General features: G+C 36.6%; 2 protein-coding genes across 2 annotated transcripts in view; one reads left to right on the forward strand and one right to left on the reverse strand.

Annotated features, from left to right (window-relative positions):
• LOC127443554 (lipopolysaccharide-responsive and beige-like anchor protein) overlaps window positions 1-19292 on the forward strand; it is a 309792-nt gene that overhangs the window by 137002 nt on the left and 153498 nt on the right. The window contains 3 exon segments of the mRNA XM_051702239.1: window positions 6678-6802; window positions 12101-12241; window positions 14181-14317. Coding sequence (XP_051558199.1) covers window positions 6678-6802; window positions 12101-12241; window positions 14181-14317 — 403 coding nt within the window.
• On the reverse strand, window positions 96-18134 carry LOC127443723 (protein mab-21-like 2). Its single transcript, XM_051702551.1, has 2 exons — window positions 15894-18134; window positions 96-229 (listed from the first exon to the last, which is right to left on the reverse strand). Exon 1 carries the CDS (start codon window positions 17200-17202, stop codon window positions 16123-16125), a length of 1080 nt encoding a protein of 359 aa, XP_051558511.1. The 5' UTR covers window positions 17203-18134; the 3' UTR covers window positions 96-229; window positions 15894-16122.

Here is a 19292-nt window from a genome sequence, read left to right on the forward strand (position 1 = left end):
AGAGGTAACGCTTGAATTAAAACTGTTGTGCCAGATGAGAAGGGTGAGGAGAATTTATGAGTGTTTCAGGTGTTTTAACAAAAAAGTCTTCTGCATAGGATCCACCTGTGCTTCCTTGCTGTCCTCAGAAAGCTTCCTCTGTCCTCTGTGCCTGCCTCCTCAGATGCATTCAGAGAATTGGTACGTCCTTCTTAATGGCGGACTTTGATCTGTTTCCGGGTCACTGGCTCTAGGATGGAGGAGTGAGGAAAGAAGGATGCACAACTAAATAAATGAGAAGCACCCCCTGGTCATACAGGATAAGTTCTTGACAGCTGAGAGAAGCACAACAGAATACAGGGATCTCGAGACACAACTTTCAAAGTTTCAACTACTTTTAACTTGACAAAGTGATCTAGAAATGCAGTGTTTAACCAGTGAGATACTCCTAAAGAATCTAGCACAGAGGGAATGCAAAATGCAAAAAGGATTGTTGTCGACTGTAGGTGTATGTTCAGTGATATGGGAATAAAACAAACAACATATTGACTTTTTGTATTGTTTAATCAATGCTTTATTTGTCTGCCACAATAATGCAGTATATTTTAATCTGAATATCTGAATTATTATATTTATTATAGGCCCTACATATTTATAACTATTTAAGTTATAATGTACCATGTTTTATTCAGTTGTCTTAATTTGGGGGCTTTATTCAGCAAATAGTGATATATGCAAATAATTGTGATTAATTCGATTAATTAATCGGCATGGCATTTTGATTAAACATTTTAATCGATTGACAGCCCTAGTATTTGTGCTTCATAGATTATGAAATGAAAAATGCCATTCTGTCACCCCTTTTATATAGGACTATTGACGTGTATCCCTTACTAATTATTTAAGTATATTAAAAGTCAACCAGCCAAGAAAAACGTTAGAAATATAGGCCAGGACATGTCTGCATCACGTTGGGAAACAAGTGACTGAAAAGAACGATTATAATGGATATACTTTAAAAAGAGTTCCATAATGAATAAAATCAGATGGAATAATTGAGTAAAGCAGGTCTGTGTGACATACACAGTTAGGTAATGAACTTATAAAATGTTGGATATATTTGTGTAATAAGTTCCCCCCAAAAGTAAATACATTTCCCATATGATGCAATCCATTTTCAGACATGAATGTTCAGGCTCTGGTTATTGTACTGCTGTTGTATTTGTAGTAAAGTCTCTCCTCTTGTCTCATTCATTAGTGATGAGGTACACCCAGGAGATTGCACTATTAGCCTACTAGCCATGCACTATTTTTAATGCATTTTCAGTATGCGTGTTCAGCATATATTCATTTGTCTGCATGTGCATGTGCACATACCATGGTAGGCCTCCGTCCTTTGCTAACATATCAATTCTAAGGCTAAGCACTTTATTTTTCCTTTTTTTTTTTTTTTTTTTTTTTTTTTGTTATCCGTGTGTAACATTTCCTTTAAAACATTTAAAAGAAAGGCATTGCTGTCTGCCTGAGCTGTAAATGGTCTCAGAGGAGCTGTGCTTCTCCAGGAAAACTCGCATCTTTCTTTAAATTGCATCTCTCTTTTTCTTGCCTTATATAAATCACTTATTAATGTCTCTTATTAGTCAGGCCAGTTAGTTCTTGAAGCTTCTTTTATTTTCATGTTTTAAGCGCTCTCTTAAGTTTTAAGAGGGATGTTTCGGTGCACAGGAGAGAGATTTGTACTAAGCCTCTGGCAGTGGAGTGATTTGATCACACTTCTGAGAAAAACCTACTCTATTGCTCTAATACCCCCATCCTTCTTGGCCCCATACGCCTGAGAAGCAAAGTGGGATTTTAAGTGGGATTTTAAAATGTGTATTTTGCATGCCATTACGGTGCCATAAATATTTCCATAAGTATTTCTGTCTGTTTTTATTTCTTCTAGTATCATTAATTCTGAGCAGACTTGATTACCACTCTTTGATTTATCTATTTTCTCAAGTCCTTTTTTTTTTTTTTTTTTTAAATATAGATTTTCCCCTCTCCCTCTTTTTTTCCTCCTCCGTGGTATTTTAGGTCATAATAGCATGTTTGCTTGTGAATGTGAAAGTATGCGGGCGTAAAAGAAAAGGTGAGCACAGGGGAGGGCTCTTAAGTGGCCGTTATCCTGATTTATTTGGCCTGGGTGTGGAGGCCCTGTTGCACGATAAAACTTCTTCTCACTTCCACGGAGCAGAATGACTTAGAGAGTTATATTTCACTGCGCCTACAGTAAATCAGCTGGCGGATGGCTACAGAGCCACTGCTAAAGCCATTCACTGTCGTTCCCCCACCGAGCCCCTCCCACTCACTTGATCACAGAGGATCCACCAGCCCAGGTTGAGGGATCTGTGCTTCTGGGTGGAAAATTATAATTTATATTTGTCAATATCTGCTTTTGAGATCGCTAAGATTCATGGATTCATTGCAGCACTATTTTATCATGTTCTTCCTTGAAAATCACACCTTTGTGTGTGTGTGCGTAATTAATTGCAAATGCCATTCTGCATTACAGCAGAAAAAATGAGTGTAATTTGATTTGACAAATTACAATCTTCCCGCCCCTAGCCTGAAATTGTGCTGGACTGCTGTGTCAGCAGGCTGATCCTCAGTGTGATGTATTTAGTTCTCATACCACCCTGAGGTGCTCTAGAAATCTGGGCCTCTTCTTCATTGCAGGCCAAGGTTATGGTGTTACTCCCAAGGACATTAGATTTTTGTGTGTGTGTGTGTGTATATATATATACAGTATATATATATATATATATATATATATATATATATATATATATATATATATATATATATATATACACACACACACACACACACACACACACACACACACACACACACACTGGCGGCCAGAAGTTTGGAATAATGTACATATTTTGCTCTTATGGAAAGAACTAACCTTTTCTTTCTGTTTTTCTGTGTCAAAGTGGCTTTTTCTTCGCAATTCTTCCCTTAAGGCCTACACCCCTGAGTCTTCTCTTTACTGTTGTACATGAAACTGGTGTTGAGCGGGTACAATTCAATGAAGCTGTCAGCTGAGGACATGTGAGGCATCTATTTCTCAAACTAGAGACTCTGATGTACTTATCCTCTTGTTTAGTTGTACTTCTGGCCTTCCACATCTCTTTCTGTCCTTGTTAGAGCCAATTGTCCTTTGTCTTTGAAGACTGTAGTGTACACCTTTGTATGAAATCTTCAGTTTTTTGGCAATTTCAAGCATTGTATAGCCTTCATTCCTCAAAACAATTATTGACTGACGAGTTTCTAGAGAAAGCTGTTTCTGTTATGCCATTTTTTACCTAATATTGACCTTAAGACATGCCAGTCTATTGCATATTGTGGCAACAAACACAAAGACAATGTTAGGCTTCATTTAACGAACCAATTAGTTTTCAACTGTGTTTGATATAATGGCAAGTGATTTTCTAGTATCAAATTAGCTATTTAGCATGATTACTCAAGGATAAGTTGTTAGAGTGATGGCTGCTGCAAACGGGGCCTGTCTAGATTTGATAAAAAATGACTTTTTTCAAACAGTGATGGTGCTGTTTTTTACATTAGTAATGTCCTGACTATACTTTGTGGTCAGTTGAATGCCACTTTGGTGAATTAAAGTACCATTTTCCTTCCGAAACAGCAGAATCTGTACATTATTCCAAACTTTTGGCTGCCAGTGTGAATATATATATATATATATATACAGTAATGTGCAAAAGTCTTAGGCACATAAGATGTTTCACAAAAGCATTTGTCTTAAGATGGTTTATATCTTCAGCTTTAGTGTGTCAATAGGAAATATAAATGTTAGACTCCCAAACATTACTTTTGCAAATAGAAAAGATTAGAATAGAAGAACAGGGAGCCCTGCAACAGATGTCATGGCCTCCACAAAGCCCCCCACTGAACATCGTGTCAGTCTGAGATTACATAAATAGACAGAAGCAATTGAGATAGATAGAAGAACTGTGGCGAATTCTCCAAGAAGCTTGGAACATCCTATCTGCCAACAACCAATAAAAACTGTGTACCTAGGAGAATTGGTGCTGTTTTAAAGGCAAAGGTTGTCACACCGAATATTGATTTAGCTTTTTTTATGTTTTTACTGGATTTTATATGACATAAAGTGATAAATGAAAACTATTTATGTCATTATTTTTGAAGACATCCTCACTATACAACATTTTTCACAAGTGCCTAAAACTTTTGCACAGTACTATATATATATATATACACTATATTGCCAAAAGTATTCGCTCATCTGCCTTTAGATGCATATGAACTTAAGTGACATCCCATTCTTAATCCATAGGGTTTAATATGACGTTGGCCCACACTTTGCAGCTATAACAGCTTCAACTCTTCTGGGAAGGCTTTCCACAAGGTTTAGGAGTGTGTTTATGGGAATTTTTGACCATTCTTCTAGAAGCGCATTTGTGAGGTCAGACACTGATGTTGGACGAGAAGGCCTGGCTCGCAGTCTTCGCTCTAATTCATCCCAAAGGTGCTCTATCGGGTTGAGGTCAGGACTCTGTGCAGGCCAGTCAAGTTCTTCCACACCAAACTCGCTCATCCATGTCTTTATGGACCTTGCTTTGTGCACTGGTGCGCAGTCATGTTGGAACAGGAAGGGGCCATCCCCAAACTGTTCCCACAAAGTTGGGAGCATGGAATTGTCCAAAATCTCTTGGTATGCTGAAGCATTCAGAGTTCCTTTCACTGGAACTAAGGGGCCAAGCCCAGCTCCTGAAAAACAACCCCACACCATAATCCCCCTCCACCAAACTTCACAGTTGGCACAATGCAGTCAGACAAGTACCGTTCTCCTGGCAACCGCCAAACCCAGACTCATCCATCAGATTGCCAGATGGAGAAGTGTGATTCGTCACTCCAGAGAACGCGTCTCCACTGCTCTAGAGTCCAGTGGCGGCGTGCTTTACACCACTGCATCTGATGCTTTGCATTGCATTTGGTGATGTATGGCTTGGATGCAGCTGCTCGGCCATGGAAACCCATTCCATGAAGCTCTCTACGCACTGTTCTTGAGCTAATCTGAAGGCCACATGAACTTTGGAGGTCTGTAGCGATTGACTCTGCAGAAAGTTGGCGACCTCTTCGCACTATGCGCCTCAGCATCCGCTGACCCCGCTCTGTCATTTTACATGGCCTACCACTTCGTGGCTGAGTTGCTGTCATTCCCAATCGCTTCCACTTTGTTATAATACCACTGACAGTTGACTGTGGAATATTTAGTAGCGAGGAAATTTCACGACTGGACTTGTTGCACAGGTGGCATCCTATCACAGTACCACGCTGGAATTCACTGAGCTCCTGAGAGCGGCCCATTCTTTCACAAATGTTTGTAGAAGCAGTCTGCATGCCTAGGTGCTTCATTTTATACAACTGTGGCCATGGAAGTGATTGGAACACCTGAATTCAATTATTTGGATGGGTGAGCGAATACATTTGGCAATATAGTGTATATATATATATATATATATATATATATATATATATATATATATATATATATATATATATATATATACACACACTGTACCTTTCATGATTAGGACTTGTATGTATGTGTGTAACAATCTGCTAATGTAATGTGATTTCTAAGGTTACGTTTAAGAAAAATGTAGCTCATGTTGGGCCTCTGATGTCCGTTTTTATTGAGATAATGTACAATGACTGCGTTTCAGCTTTTATTATTATGTGCCATTTTGCATAGTGTTATGCACTCCCAAAAATTAAAAGGCAAGTAGTCGATGGTAAAGATCAATATTCAATAATATGTTGGGCAATATGATTCCTGTACCATTAATATCACTGTTTCCTGCACTGCTTTCCAGCGTTGGTGCTACAGCACTACTGAATCTACAGCAAAATCAAAGTTTTTTGTAAATTTTACCCGAGTTGTGATTTTTCAGTCTAAACTGAATGCAGTGAGCTAAAAAAACAGTATATTGCAAACTAATGTTAATAAAACACATCTTTATATTGAAAAATATATATATATATTGTAATCTGATTCATGAGCAAATTGCTCTTTTCAACCAGTATTTTAAAAGACTCACAGGTTAAAGGTTTAAATTCGTCTGATGAAATCTTCACTGAATGTCTTAATTAACCAGTCATTTGACTCACTTAAAACAATTGTGAAAGTAATAATTTTTTTGGGAATAAATTATAGTTGAATTAAAATACTGTTGTATTTTTTTTTAGTAAAATAGTATTTATTTATTTTTAACATAAATATATATTCAGTTTTTAAACTGACTCCTCCAGTGCAAAAATAAATAAATAAATAAATAAAAGTTTTGTAGAAAACACTGGTTAATATGTGAACAATTTGAAAGAATAAAAAATATTTGGCAACAAACATTATCACAGTTCAGTTTTTAAATTTAAAAAAAAAAATTTTTTTTTTTTTTATTTGGCATACATAATAATTATTAACTGATCACATCTCAGTCCCCAGTTTGCAGCAAGGTTGCAGCAAAACAAGGCTGGTATTTTGCAGCTCTGCCTGTGCCACTTCTCACTGCATCGGCTAATTGCTAACACATGTCTCTCTCTCTCTCTCTCTCTCTCTCTCTCTCTTTCATTCTCCATCTCTATTTCCCTCTCTCCCTTCCTCTCGGCAGCAGACCGCGGGAGTTCTGGCGCCTGGACTACTGGGAGGATGACCTGAGGAGACGTCGGCGCTTCATCAGGAACCCGATTGGGTCCACACACTCTGAGGCCACGCTCAAGGCTGCAGCAGAGCATGGTGGGTAATACATAGTCACACAATCTCTCTCTTTCCTGCTTTCAAGACCCGGTCTGTAAAGCTGTGACACTTTAACCCCTGTGAGAACGGATACACGGATGTAAAAATTAAGGCTACAGTCACCATAAAACTTTTATAGTACAAGAATCAGTTAAAAAAAAAATTATCTTTATTATTAAATTAGCTATTCTCTTACATTTTACCCTTAAATCCCTCACTGTTCTCCAGGCCTTTGTTTCTAAGATAACATTATGACACTAATTCCCATTTCATTTGTTTATATACTGCTTGCATTTCCTCTTATTAGCTCAGGTATTTAAATACTGCTAAGTGTTCTTAAATTGTCACTGTGTGTTTCTTCCTTCTCATGCATGTCAGCCGCTGGTATTACAGGTAAGTAAAGCTGTGAAATTAGTGAGTATTAGTGGCAGAGGCTTTGTGTGTTGTGTGCCAGGATTAGATGTATGTACACACACTCCTCTGGCATTTCTCTTAGACAATATCTGCTAGTAAAAACACATTGTAGAACCTGAGACTTTTAAATTAGGACACATTAAAACTATGGCACACAAAAGGGAGATACTATTTATCGTTGAATGTTGAAACATTTCTATCTATTGTCTGAGATGTTAAATTGCGCTCTGATTTTTTTACATAATTTTATCATAATTTTATCATCAAAATTTGTATGTAAACTGCAGTTCACATGCAGAAAAGGTAAGATGTTATAGCAAATGGAGTTTCCTTTTGTGCCTAATACAGAGAAATTTACTTTTAATTATTTACTGGTATATATACCAGCAGTGCCAATCAGTATTTGAGCAGCTTAACTTATTGCACCTCTCAGAAACGGGACTATTTCTAAGAGAAAATGTCTACAATATGTCACCAGTTAGTACCCCCTAGAATGACATAGGTCCTTAAGACAAATGACCAATGTGACAGAAGTCAATATGAATGTGATCTAAAAGCAATAAGTGCTCTGAATCGTAGCATCCTCAGAGACCTATGGGCCACCCTAATGGTCATAATATGCAGCTGGACGGAGGGCCCTAAGGGGATCCAATGATTTCTCTTTCTCTACTCTTTCACTTTTTCTTCTCTCTATTCCTCCCTCTTTCTTTTGCTAACTTTGGACTTGGTTAAGTTCAAGTGTTCCTCAAGGAACACTTTGGATCCCCTTTGAAATGGAACCTAAAATGTTAAGTACTTTAAACCCTTCATTATATTTGAATGTTTCCCAAGTGACTATCCAGTGCAGGAAATAATCAATCCATCCTTCCATATTTATGCGCAAATATTAATTGTCTTCATCTTACTGAAGTGACATTCTGCTAAAAATCTGTACAAGATAAACACAAAAACAGCTATTGTCGCTAAAGGTCATATTTTAGTATTAAAGGTGCACTCAATATTTTTTTTCTCATTAAAAAAGTTTAACTCCTAAAGACATGAATTGTTATTTTGCAATATATGTAGGAAATCATGACCACTCACATTAAAATTAAGTCATATCAGTAACCTTATAAAAGCTGTTTTAATCTACATGGAGAGGGTCCGCACATGGGGGCTACCATGTTAGAATCACGTGACCAGCCAAATACTACTTAATCTTTCAATCATTGATAATCAAGTAATCATGGCTGACTGTGAATACTGAATTTCTATGATGGCATCTGAATCTGGAAACTATTGATTTTAAATGATGCTGCATCCAAGCGGCTAAGTGTCAGTGTAAGTCCAAGATGACACAAAGACAAAAGTTACTGAGTGCACCTTTAAATTTTAATAAGTTCAAAAGGATCAGTTATTAGAAGTTCAAAGGATCAGTTCAATACATTATTATTATTATTATTTTATGCATTTGGCAGACTATTATATCCAAAGCATCTTAATTATTATTAATAAAGATCACATTGAGGATTGGAGAGGAAAAAGTAAACAAACATCACTGAACAGAAAGATACTTGAGAAGCTAATTGATACTTATATCTTGAAGTTTGCCTTCCCCCCTCCTTCACAGAAAGCTTGTCTTTTCTGCTGACCCTAAATTTGTTGTGGAAGTGGAAGGAAAGACGCGGCCAAGATCTCAAGTTTTCAAACAGAGCCACAGGGGTCATATCTGTCTGTGATTATTCTCATGACATGTGGAAGAGAAAATCAGACTTTCATTTCCAGCATTATTATAAAAATAGCTAGTGATTTTGATATTTAGCACACTTATTCAGTTCAAGGCATGACATAGCATATGTCACAATGTTAAATTATATGTTTAAGACATTGCAGCACGTATCCTTTTTTCAAAATAACAACTGCAATCCAGCATTTAAAAAAGCTACATATTGTATTTTTAGATAAATATATAGAAAAGCTTGCTTACAAATAATTTTTTAGTTTTCATCACTCAAAATATAACATTTTTTGGCATACAAAATTGTGATCATTCATCACCAGCCAGGAAACAGTGGTGCAATTTACAACCCTAGGGCAAATGAATGGCTGGTAGTTTGGTAAGTTATGTATTTATGGCTGGAAAGCACCATCTTTTCTGGGGATTGATTCGGCCAAGCGGGGGCTGTGGTATTGGGGAACTCAAAGGATTGTAAATACCTGAAGACTAATGTCTCTGTTCCTGTGATCAATAAGCACCTCCTGACTTCACTCCTGGCTGCACTCTTGTTAAAAACAAATTTGTTAATTCTGACAATTTAATTGCTTTGCCTTGCTCTGCCCTTTAGTGGCATATAAATGAGCATTTGAACCTGCACGGAAAAGGGAAACGGAGCTTAAAAGTGTAATGCAACTGCATGTATTTACATTAGCCTTTGCTGAATGAGAGGAATAAATGAGCTATTTAAGTAAAGCTGATGTCTGAATGTAATCTTACAACATGAGTTTTTGAGTCATTTAGGGGCACTGGTAGTTCTTCACAATAGTTTTTTCCTAACACAGCTTTTGTTTTGTATTTGTGAGTGTACTGTAGATGTGTACGGTTTGATTGGACAGCATTATTTAAGTGTAAGCTCTCATGTATGAAACACATGAACAATGCAACAACACAGAGGTCATGTTACATTCCTTATATATATATTCAGGTTTTCCTGCCCATTTTAGTGTTAGGAGTACCCGTTGAATAGTTGAATTTGAAATAATTTATACTTGTTTGTATTAATCTCCGAGCTTTGGGTAGAAGTGACCCAAGCTCTGTTAACTTCAGACATGTTAGTACATAAATGTTCGTAAATATTATTGTGGCTGAATGAAACAGAAGTAACAATTGTTGTTTTTTTTACTGTTGGATCCCTGTGTCCACTGTCTGGTGTGAACACACAGGCATGTGGTTTGTATTAGGAAGCTGGTAGTAATTTCACTGCTGCTAACTACAAATTCTCTGGGGAGAGTTAATTACAGGAAGACCGTTCTAAATATCAGTGCGCCAGCATACTTTCCATGACAAGAAATTTCTTTGCTCTGCTTTTCTAATGGTTTAGGGGGGTTATTTATAAAAAGTTGTCTCAGGGTTTTGCTTCAAGTGCAAATACAAACCCCCTCAGGTGATGTATCTGGAGAGAGGGGACAGAGGTCAGATGGTTCTGTGCCCAAGCCATTCTGGATTGGGCTATAGTTCTAGTGGACCTACAGAATTAACACTTCAAAGCAGCCTGATGAGAGTCTGTCCCATCACCTCTTTCTGTTTACATAGATGAAGGATTGCCTTTGTGTCTACTGTAGACCCATTTATGCCCCTCACCACTTGGGAATGCAGTGCTCTGTAAATGTTTACAGATTAGCATTTTTCTTAAATAATCTATGCAGAACCTCAAGTCATGTACTGTTGAAATCAGAAATGGCCACTTCTCATTTTTGTCAGGGATTAGCCTGGCAAATAGAGCAGAATATATGTCTGGCTATAGGCTTTCTGATTACTCACAAATCTACATTTGTTTTTATGTTATAAAGGAAACAGGTAGCTTGGGTAGCTAGTTGTAAAAGGAAACCATTAAAAATATAAACAAGGACATCCTTTGTGGGCTTCCTTCACAAATCAATCTTGTTCTCAAAAAGTGTCAAATGGACAATTCATTTGGTCAGTCTTCTGTGTATTTGTGTTGTTGTTGAATTTGCTATTTTAAATGATCAGGTAGAACAAGCATGCCAAATTACATTCTTAAAAGTACAGGAACTATAACCGGCTAGTTTTGGTGCAATTCCAGCTACATCGTTTTCACAATGTTCTTATTTTATCCTTCAATTATTTTAATCAAATATGCCATAAAGTTCTTTTTTATATACATGTAAATAAGCTGATTTAATATTTAATCATTTAAAATAATGCTAGTGAAAATGTTACAGATTGGCTACAAACTATTAGGCCTATAAAATAAAAATGTTGGTCAATGGATTTGGCATTTTGGTGCTAATTAAGGTGCTAAAAAAAGTTTTTTGGAAAATAAAAATAAACAATTATTTTTTTTTAAACAAACAAAAATTATTATTATTTTTTTTTGTAACAATTTGATCAGTAACAATAATAATCAAAAAAGTGAAAACTGCAGGTTCAATACAAGTTAAGCTCATTCAACAGCATTTGTGGCATAATGTTGATTACCACAAAAATCAGTTTTGACTTGTCCCTTCTTTTCTTTAAAAAAAATAAATAAAAAAAAGAAGCAAAACCTTGGGTTTAAGTGAGGCACTTACAATGAAAGTGGATGTGGCCAATTTTTGGAGGGTTTAAATACAGAAATGTAAAGCTTATAATTTTATAAAAACGCTTGCATTAATTCTTCTATTAAAACTTGTGTATTATTTGGGCTGTAAATTTGTTTAAATCATCATTTTTACAGTCCTTTTAGGGTTTTAGGGTTTGTTGACATTACATTGTTATGGCAAAATTGGCTATAACTTTATAGAGAAAAGATTAGTAAGTGAATTTATCACACTAAAATCATTTTAAATGCATGTTCTTTATCTCTTGTGGATATACTTTTGAAACAGAGAGTATTTTAATGTTCAAAATTTGGCCCCTTATTCACTTCCATTATAAGTGCCTCTCTGGAACCAAGATTTTTATTTATTTATTTATTTTATTTTTTGAAGAAAAGGATAAACTACATTTTTTTTTTTTTTTTTTGTGGTAATCAATATTATGCCAGAAATGCTGTCGATTGAGCTCAACTTGTATTGAACCCGGAGCATTCCTTTAATTAATTTTTTTTATCCGCTAGTAAAAACGAACTGACATTGGTCTAAAGTTTTACGCATTTGAAGGAGTATGTTGTGTTTTTTTTAACGCAGCTCCAGAGGAAGACGTTCTGAAAGGCAAACAGTCCATCAGGAGTTCAGTGCTGGGGAATCTAAACTTCGAGACCGAGCTGCTCCTGGAGGATGATGACACTCTCTCATCCCTGGAGGAGAAAGACCTGGAGAACCTAACAGGTAAATTCACATCTACTCTGACGCAACGCGACAAACTAAGGCTCCCTTCACCGACAAAGCTGTGTACAGTGGCTGCACACGCGCGAACAGTATAGCCTACACTCTCATTATAATCACAACGCTGTCTACATTGCAACGCGCGTTGATTACGCTGCGCTTTTAGTGTAGATGGCGTGTCATCCTGCCATATACTGTAGACTACACTGCAAGCGCCTCCCTTGTTAATAAGAGGATCACACCTTTACTGCAGTCCTCTCTCATTAGCGGCCTATGATCGTGAGTGAGGGCTCAAAGACCCACAGTAAGGTTCTGCTTTGACACAACGAATAATCAAAGTATCGACACTTCATTTACAAATTATTTAAATAAATTCTGGGTAAAATATCCATGACAAAATATATATCTTTTAAATATCGTGCATAATTATGTTCCTAGATGACCTCATTATTGATTCAGACTTTTGCAATTACCTCTACATGTGAACCTGCTTGCTGCCGACCTAAATCATAAAACAGTTTTGCTGTTTATTTTGCTGGAAGGTTTCAGTACGCGCATAATATGTTCTTGAGGTTTCCGGGTTGTTTTCCATGTAGAATAAAAATACTAAAACGAGAATAAAGTATTTAATAGGTTATCACGTGTTTATTAAAAAATAGGGTTAAAATTAATTCAGTATAAGGCTATATACCTATGTAAATTAGAAATAATGTGTAAAAGTAAAATGCATAAATGAACACTAAAGCGGATTTCGTTTTGTCCCCTTTGCCTCATATTTTCTTCAGTCCCTCGTCAATAGAAATCCTTGATTTTCAATTGGGCTGACAGTGGAATTAAACATCTATTAAACCATATAAAAGACAGTCTCTTTAAAATAAAGTGCAAATTATCGTAGTCCCGCCTCGTCGCCGATCATCCACTTGGCACGCTTTGTCGTTCAGGTGTAATTGAATGTGTTTCGGTTTAGCTGGGAAAATGTTATTACATGCTGATGAACATATCTGATCATGCCATCCCTTCGTGAATTAAACGGTGTTTGGGGAAATCAAACACGGGCTTCTGGTCGCACCGACTGCAACAGCACAGGTCAATACGTCCCGGAGCTCCAGTTTGGAAGCGCAAATCCAATGTAGAGAGAGGTTGAAACTCCTAAGAGCAGCCCTTCCGCATTGTCATGTTGGCATATATAAAGATTGATGGCAGGTTAAACCCAAAGCCCGCAATCAATACGTACTGATTGACAGCGGATTTCAGCGCTTTTTGACAAGCTCGACTACAGCGTTTCAATGACGGATGACTCGCAAAAAATGTCATTGTGCTGGGTATAATCCTATTTATGGATTACGTTTAATGAATTAAACGTTTTTAATGATTTTTTTTCTTTTCAATAATTTTAATAGATTTTAAATGAATTAATAATTATTTTTTACGCTTGTTTTGTGAAACAGTAATATGGATAATAGTTTAATATCAGGACGTTAGGGAATACAGTATAGCATTAATCGGTTAACAAAAGAAAGATTATCATCAATTAAAAAACTATGCATGATATTAAGTATAATTAATCCTAAAGGACAATATTAAAGAAGCATTTAAAATGTGAGGTTTTCTCTCTCTCTCTCTCTCTTTGTATTTTTTTTTTTTTATATTATATTGGTCTGATCATTTGACTTAAAACATTTTATCATCATAAAACTGTAGTCTTACTTTGTAGGCTTTTTAAAGCGTATTTAAACCAAACATATTATATCAGGAAGCCAATATGTGCAACTTAAACTTGTCGAGTTTATGTGTTGGAGTAAACACTCTGTACTCATTTGAAACGGTTTGTATGCCAAGGGCAGTAGAGGGTGGAGAAGACACACACACACACACACACACACACACACACACACACACACACACACACACACTAACCGCTGTGCTCCTCTGTGATCACCAGGGCCTGTTAACCTGAGCACTAGCGCACAGCTGGTTGCACCCGCTGTAGTGGTAAAAGGCACACTGTCCATCACAGCCCTGCAGTTATACTTTGAAGTGGATGAGGAAGACCCGAGCTTTAAGAACACTGATCCCAAGGTAAGAGACAGAGCACTGTCCTACACATCCAAAATGTCTCTGTGTCTCATGAGCAGTGTGCACTAAAAATGGAATGACCTGCCTTAGTATGACCAAGGTCCTTTAATGTGTATTCACAGTTTGGCAGGATTGATTAATATCTACTTTTCCACACTTTGTATCCTCTGTGTTCCAGAAAAAGTTAGTTGAAATTGACTATTTGTGCCCATCTTATTGTGTAAATGTTAAAGATAACCTTTATGAGGCCATATCATAACACAGAGGTTGTTCTTCGGCTGATAGAAAAGTGTTCTCTTTCCCCATAGCATGTTGCATGTGTTACAGTTGTTCATAACATGGGTCATGGCTAATAAAGTGTATTCATTGGCTTATCACTGAGCTGTGCAACTGAATATCCTGATAATTGATTCATATGCTTCAAGAGGATAACTGCGTTCAGGTTGCATTCTGCTAAATGCTTGATTCACTGAAGATTTTGTTTAGCCTGTGGTAGAATTAATGAGAAATACTGAATATCAATATTTCCTTGATTTCCTTCACTGTGAATTTCCTTTACTCTTAATGTACTTGATATAACCTGTTTTCAATAACGTTATTTTATTAAAAGCTAGATTAATAATAATTTATTATTAAATGTTTATGTTTTGTCTTTTACTATAGTAAAAGATTTGTGAACTAAACAATTTTCCTGGAAAAAAGTAGCTATATTATATTTCATAAATTATTTGTTTATTGCAAAGAATTGTCTACACATTTCTTTGAGTATAGGCTGTTTTATACTTTGAATTGCTTTTTAATAATAATATTACAAATAATATCTTTTTTTTTAATCTGGTATTTCCAGTGTATAAACTTGAGTCTACCATTATTATAACAGTTCTGTAAATTTAAGTCTCTGAACATTTAATATTTACATGACCCTGAGTTAGTCTTTAAATCAGTGCAATTAAGTACTATTAGTTTGTAAAATAGATCGTTTGTTATGATTCATTTTTAGTATTTATGTTGATTTTATTTAGCAGTGCTAAATACTTGATTATTTGATTGTATTTGATTTTTCGCGTGTAGAGCAGTCTATTATTGCTATTTTAATATTCTTTATTTTGCTGTCTTTTATTTTAACTCAAATTAACATGCTTATTGTTTTTTGTGTTTCCAAATCCCATTAAAAATTAATGACAAAAAATTAATAACAAGTCCACAAATATTACATTTAGCTTTGTTTGTTTGTTTATTCGTTTTTGTTTTTTTTAAATAACAAGACTATTCACAGTTCAGAAACTATCACAAAACTATATCATTAATTATTCATGCGTTTAGCTCTTGCATTACAGTTCCGTTAAGGCCACGAGTTTTCGTTTTATTTTTGTATTCAGTAATGACAAATGCCAAGTTTAAATATCGTGTCATGATTTTATTACGTTACAATTTTCGGTCACATCATGAAAAAATTGAACTTGGCACGCTACATTTTGTAATTCTCAATTAAAGATTTTGTGCATATATTTAAATAAAATTTTCACTTTGTGAAAAGTTAAACAAACAACAAAGTCATTACAGTTATCTTAAAATGTACCTTAACTTCTCTCTCTTTCTCTCTCTTGCAATGTCCTGTTTGAACCTTGGCAAAAGCAAATGCTTCGGGGTTTTTTTATTAATCTTTTTTTCTTGGTTTTATTTCTCAGAGCACCAAGATCACAGTCTCTCCACTTTCAGTGATGCGATCTCAAAGTCCCGTTCATAAACGGCATAATCTGTCCTTTCTTCCTCTTCTTCTTTTTATTTATTTTTTATTTTTTTGCATCTTACAGTTTATCCAAACTTTTAGCATTGGTAAGGATTTCTCTGGCCAGTCTCCAGGTTTGTTTGGCCGCTGTTTCCAGCGCTGAGTGTGGTTTACCCTGAAACAAGTCTAGATTGGGTAAGAAGTAATGTGGGCACCGGCGGCACTGCAGACAGGAGATGAGCTGCAGCAGAATGCCGTTCAGACGGTCGCCGAGGCACGACTCATCCCAGTCAGTTTCCCGCGGGTGTTTCTCACACTCGTACAGCAGCAGGGTCTTCATATGGTAGTTATTGAGCGGCTGTCCCGGCAGCTCAAGGTGTCGGTCACGGAGAGTCTTTAGAACAGAGAGGCATTTTTTCCTACAACCTGACATCAGAAGCCTGTTCTCGGCCTCAGCAAACTGCAAAACCCAGGCGTCGCTCTCCGCCGAGCTCTGTTTCCCCGTTAACGAGTAGCACTCTTTAGAGAGGAGGTTAAAACCCTCCGCTTTCACCTCCGCCACCCGGTTCGGCCCTGGCCATGGGATGTGGGGCATGGGCCATTGGGCGGCACTTCTAGGCCAGATGCCCGTGCACTTGAAGGCTGGGGTGATTTGCACCACATACCTCTCCCGAATGCGCAGTTTCACTTCGCTCGTGTCCGCCACCATTTTAACCACGTCCCGATAGCTGCATTTATCCACGGCCTGGGCCACCAGGGTCTGAAAGCGGGAGCGGATTTTTCGGGCGGAGAGATAACCGGAGGCGGTGATGAACTCCACCCACAGGGACATGCTCCGTTTGCGGCCGTCGCTGAGTTTGAGCACGGCGCAGCCCGGCAGAGAGCCGTCATCCACGAAGTTAAAGACTCCCATCTGGTTCAGGTAAAGCACGACCTCAAACTCATTGGGTGCGATGACCTCCATGCCCTCGTAGCGCGCGTCTATCTCGCTCAGAGAGCTGATGAAACGGGGCTCTTGGACCTCTACCTCCTTCAACACGTCCGACACCACCTTACACACCTCGCGAATGGTCTTGGCGATGGCCGCTTTGCGCGCCTGGCATCTCTCGTTGTAATATTTATTGAGCTGGTAAACCAGCTTTGCTTGCGTTGCAATCATGTTTGGGCACAGATCCGGACTGTAAACCGGAGTTTCGCAGTACGCCGATGGATCCAATGCTGACCGGTGAAGCCAGAGGCACAACTCCCAGCAAACAGAAAAAAAAAAAAAAAAAAAAAAAAAAAGAAAAGAAAAAAAAAACTGATGAAGTTTGCGCCCACAGCGGATAGACGTCAAGTTTGGGGCAGGAAACAGATAGAGATACAACGCAACGCGACTCTACTTTTACAAATCAACTTGTAAAGGTTTTAAAATTGTTTGTTCGCCAAGCCTGTATCAGCTGTGAGATAAATCTCCGAGCGTCAAGTCATCTCTCTCACTTGTGTTTGCGCATGAAAACTGTGCGCCAGTGTGCAGTTGTCCAGACTCAGCCGTGAGTGCTGGAATTGTTTAGTTTATGAATGGTCCTCTAGCTGGAGTGAAAGGGGGTCGGGCTGTCAGTGCAGCCGGCCAATCAACGGGGGAGCTGTCAGTACAATTGGCCAATCACAGCCTCGGTGCGCTGGAGAGTTTCTCTCCTCCTGAACATCCTGCTCTGAAGCCTAGACGCCTACAGGTTAGGATATGCAGACGGCATTAAGAGCACATATTTCACCTAAAGCCGTCACTTTCTCCAGCCTACATTAAAACGATTTGAAATGTTGGGAGTTTTTTGTTTTTGTTGTTTGTTGTTATCTAATCTCGGTTGCTTGTTTGTTAGATGGGATTTTTTTATTTTATTTATTATTATTATTATTATTATTATTATTATTATTATTATTATTATTATTTTGTAGTCTAGAAAGACTGAACTGACCGCTGATTGATTTGTGATGAGATAAATCTGTACTTTTTTTTCTCTTGCCATTGTAAAATTTTTGACAGTGCGCTGCTGCATTCGTCCACCGACATTTCAGCTTGTACGTATGAGTATACTGCTTTAAATTAATCAAAAAATATGCATGTCTGTGTGTGTTTGGTCGTAGAAGTGCCTTCTGCAATATTGTAATAATTCAGAAACTCTGTCCAATTATTTAGTCTACTCGTTCTGAAGCTTTTAAATTATTCTAACTGATAGCAATGTCAACATTCGAGTCTTTGTAGGCTATATATGCGTCTTAGCTGGTAAATGTTTAAAAACATTTTTAGAGTTTTATTTATAATTGTTATTTTGCTTTATTTGCTTAGCGTATCATTAATCTGCGATGGTCAGTATAATCAGGAGCCATAGTTAAACATTTTGAAGACTGATATCTCATTCTGGTTTTTCAGTGTTATTGTAATTAGATGACAGTCTCTTGAGTCACTTAAGCTATAATGAATTGAGGTTAGACAACGCTCCACTGCAAATGTATGAGCAACCTGCCCATGTGTTATTTTGAACATAAATTCATGATTTAACTTCTGCCCTTATAAAGAACGTTTGTTCAAGAAAAAAGAAATGATTACAAAAATCTCACGAAATATAATTTTCACTAATTTCATGATAGACTTGTAAGTAGTTTACTTCATTTAGTTCGTTGTTTGGTTGTTGTCTCTCTTTTTTTTAAGTAGGCTAATGTTGTCTTATTATGCAGGGGTTTGCATAATAATTCTAAATTCAGGTTGTTTTAATTACTACATAATAACGCAATCCTTTTCCATTTATATATATATATATATAAATGTATATATATATATATATATATATATATATATATATATATATATATATATATATATATATATATATATATATATATATATATATATATATATATATATATATACATATATATATGTATATATATATATATATATATATATATATATATATATATATAGATAGATAGATAGATAGATAGATAGATAGATATATGTGTGTGTGTGTAATTATTATTATTTTAATTTTTTTTATTCGTCATCTTTTTGTTTTATCTCCATTGTCGCTTAATGCTCACATGATTTTTTTTTTTTTTTTTTTTTTTTTTTTTTTTTTTTAAATCTGAGCAGCAACTCCTCGGCAGTGGAGCGCGTTTAAGATGAATAATTTAGAGAGGAGTGATTGTTTGGCTTGGTAATTGGAGTATCTTATCAAGGCAAACTTCATGTTCTATAAGTTAAACTCTTAT

Source organism: Myxocyprinus asiaticus, chromosome 7 (assembly GCF_019703515.2).
Source record: "Myxocyprinus asiaticus isolate MX2 ecotype Aquarium Trade chromosome 7, UBuf_Myxa_2, whole genome shotgun sequence".
NCBI classification, from domain to species: Eukaryota; Metazoa; Chordata; class Actinopteri; order Cypriniformes; family Catostomidae; genus Myxocyprinus; species Myxocyprinus asiaticus.

Bases quoted from the DNA above. Each gene is read 5' to 3' on its own strand.
- LOC127443723 (XM_051702551.1), bottom strand. From the start codon at position 17,202: ATGATTGCAACGCAAGCAAAGCTGGTTTACCAGCTCAATAAATATTAC.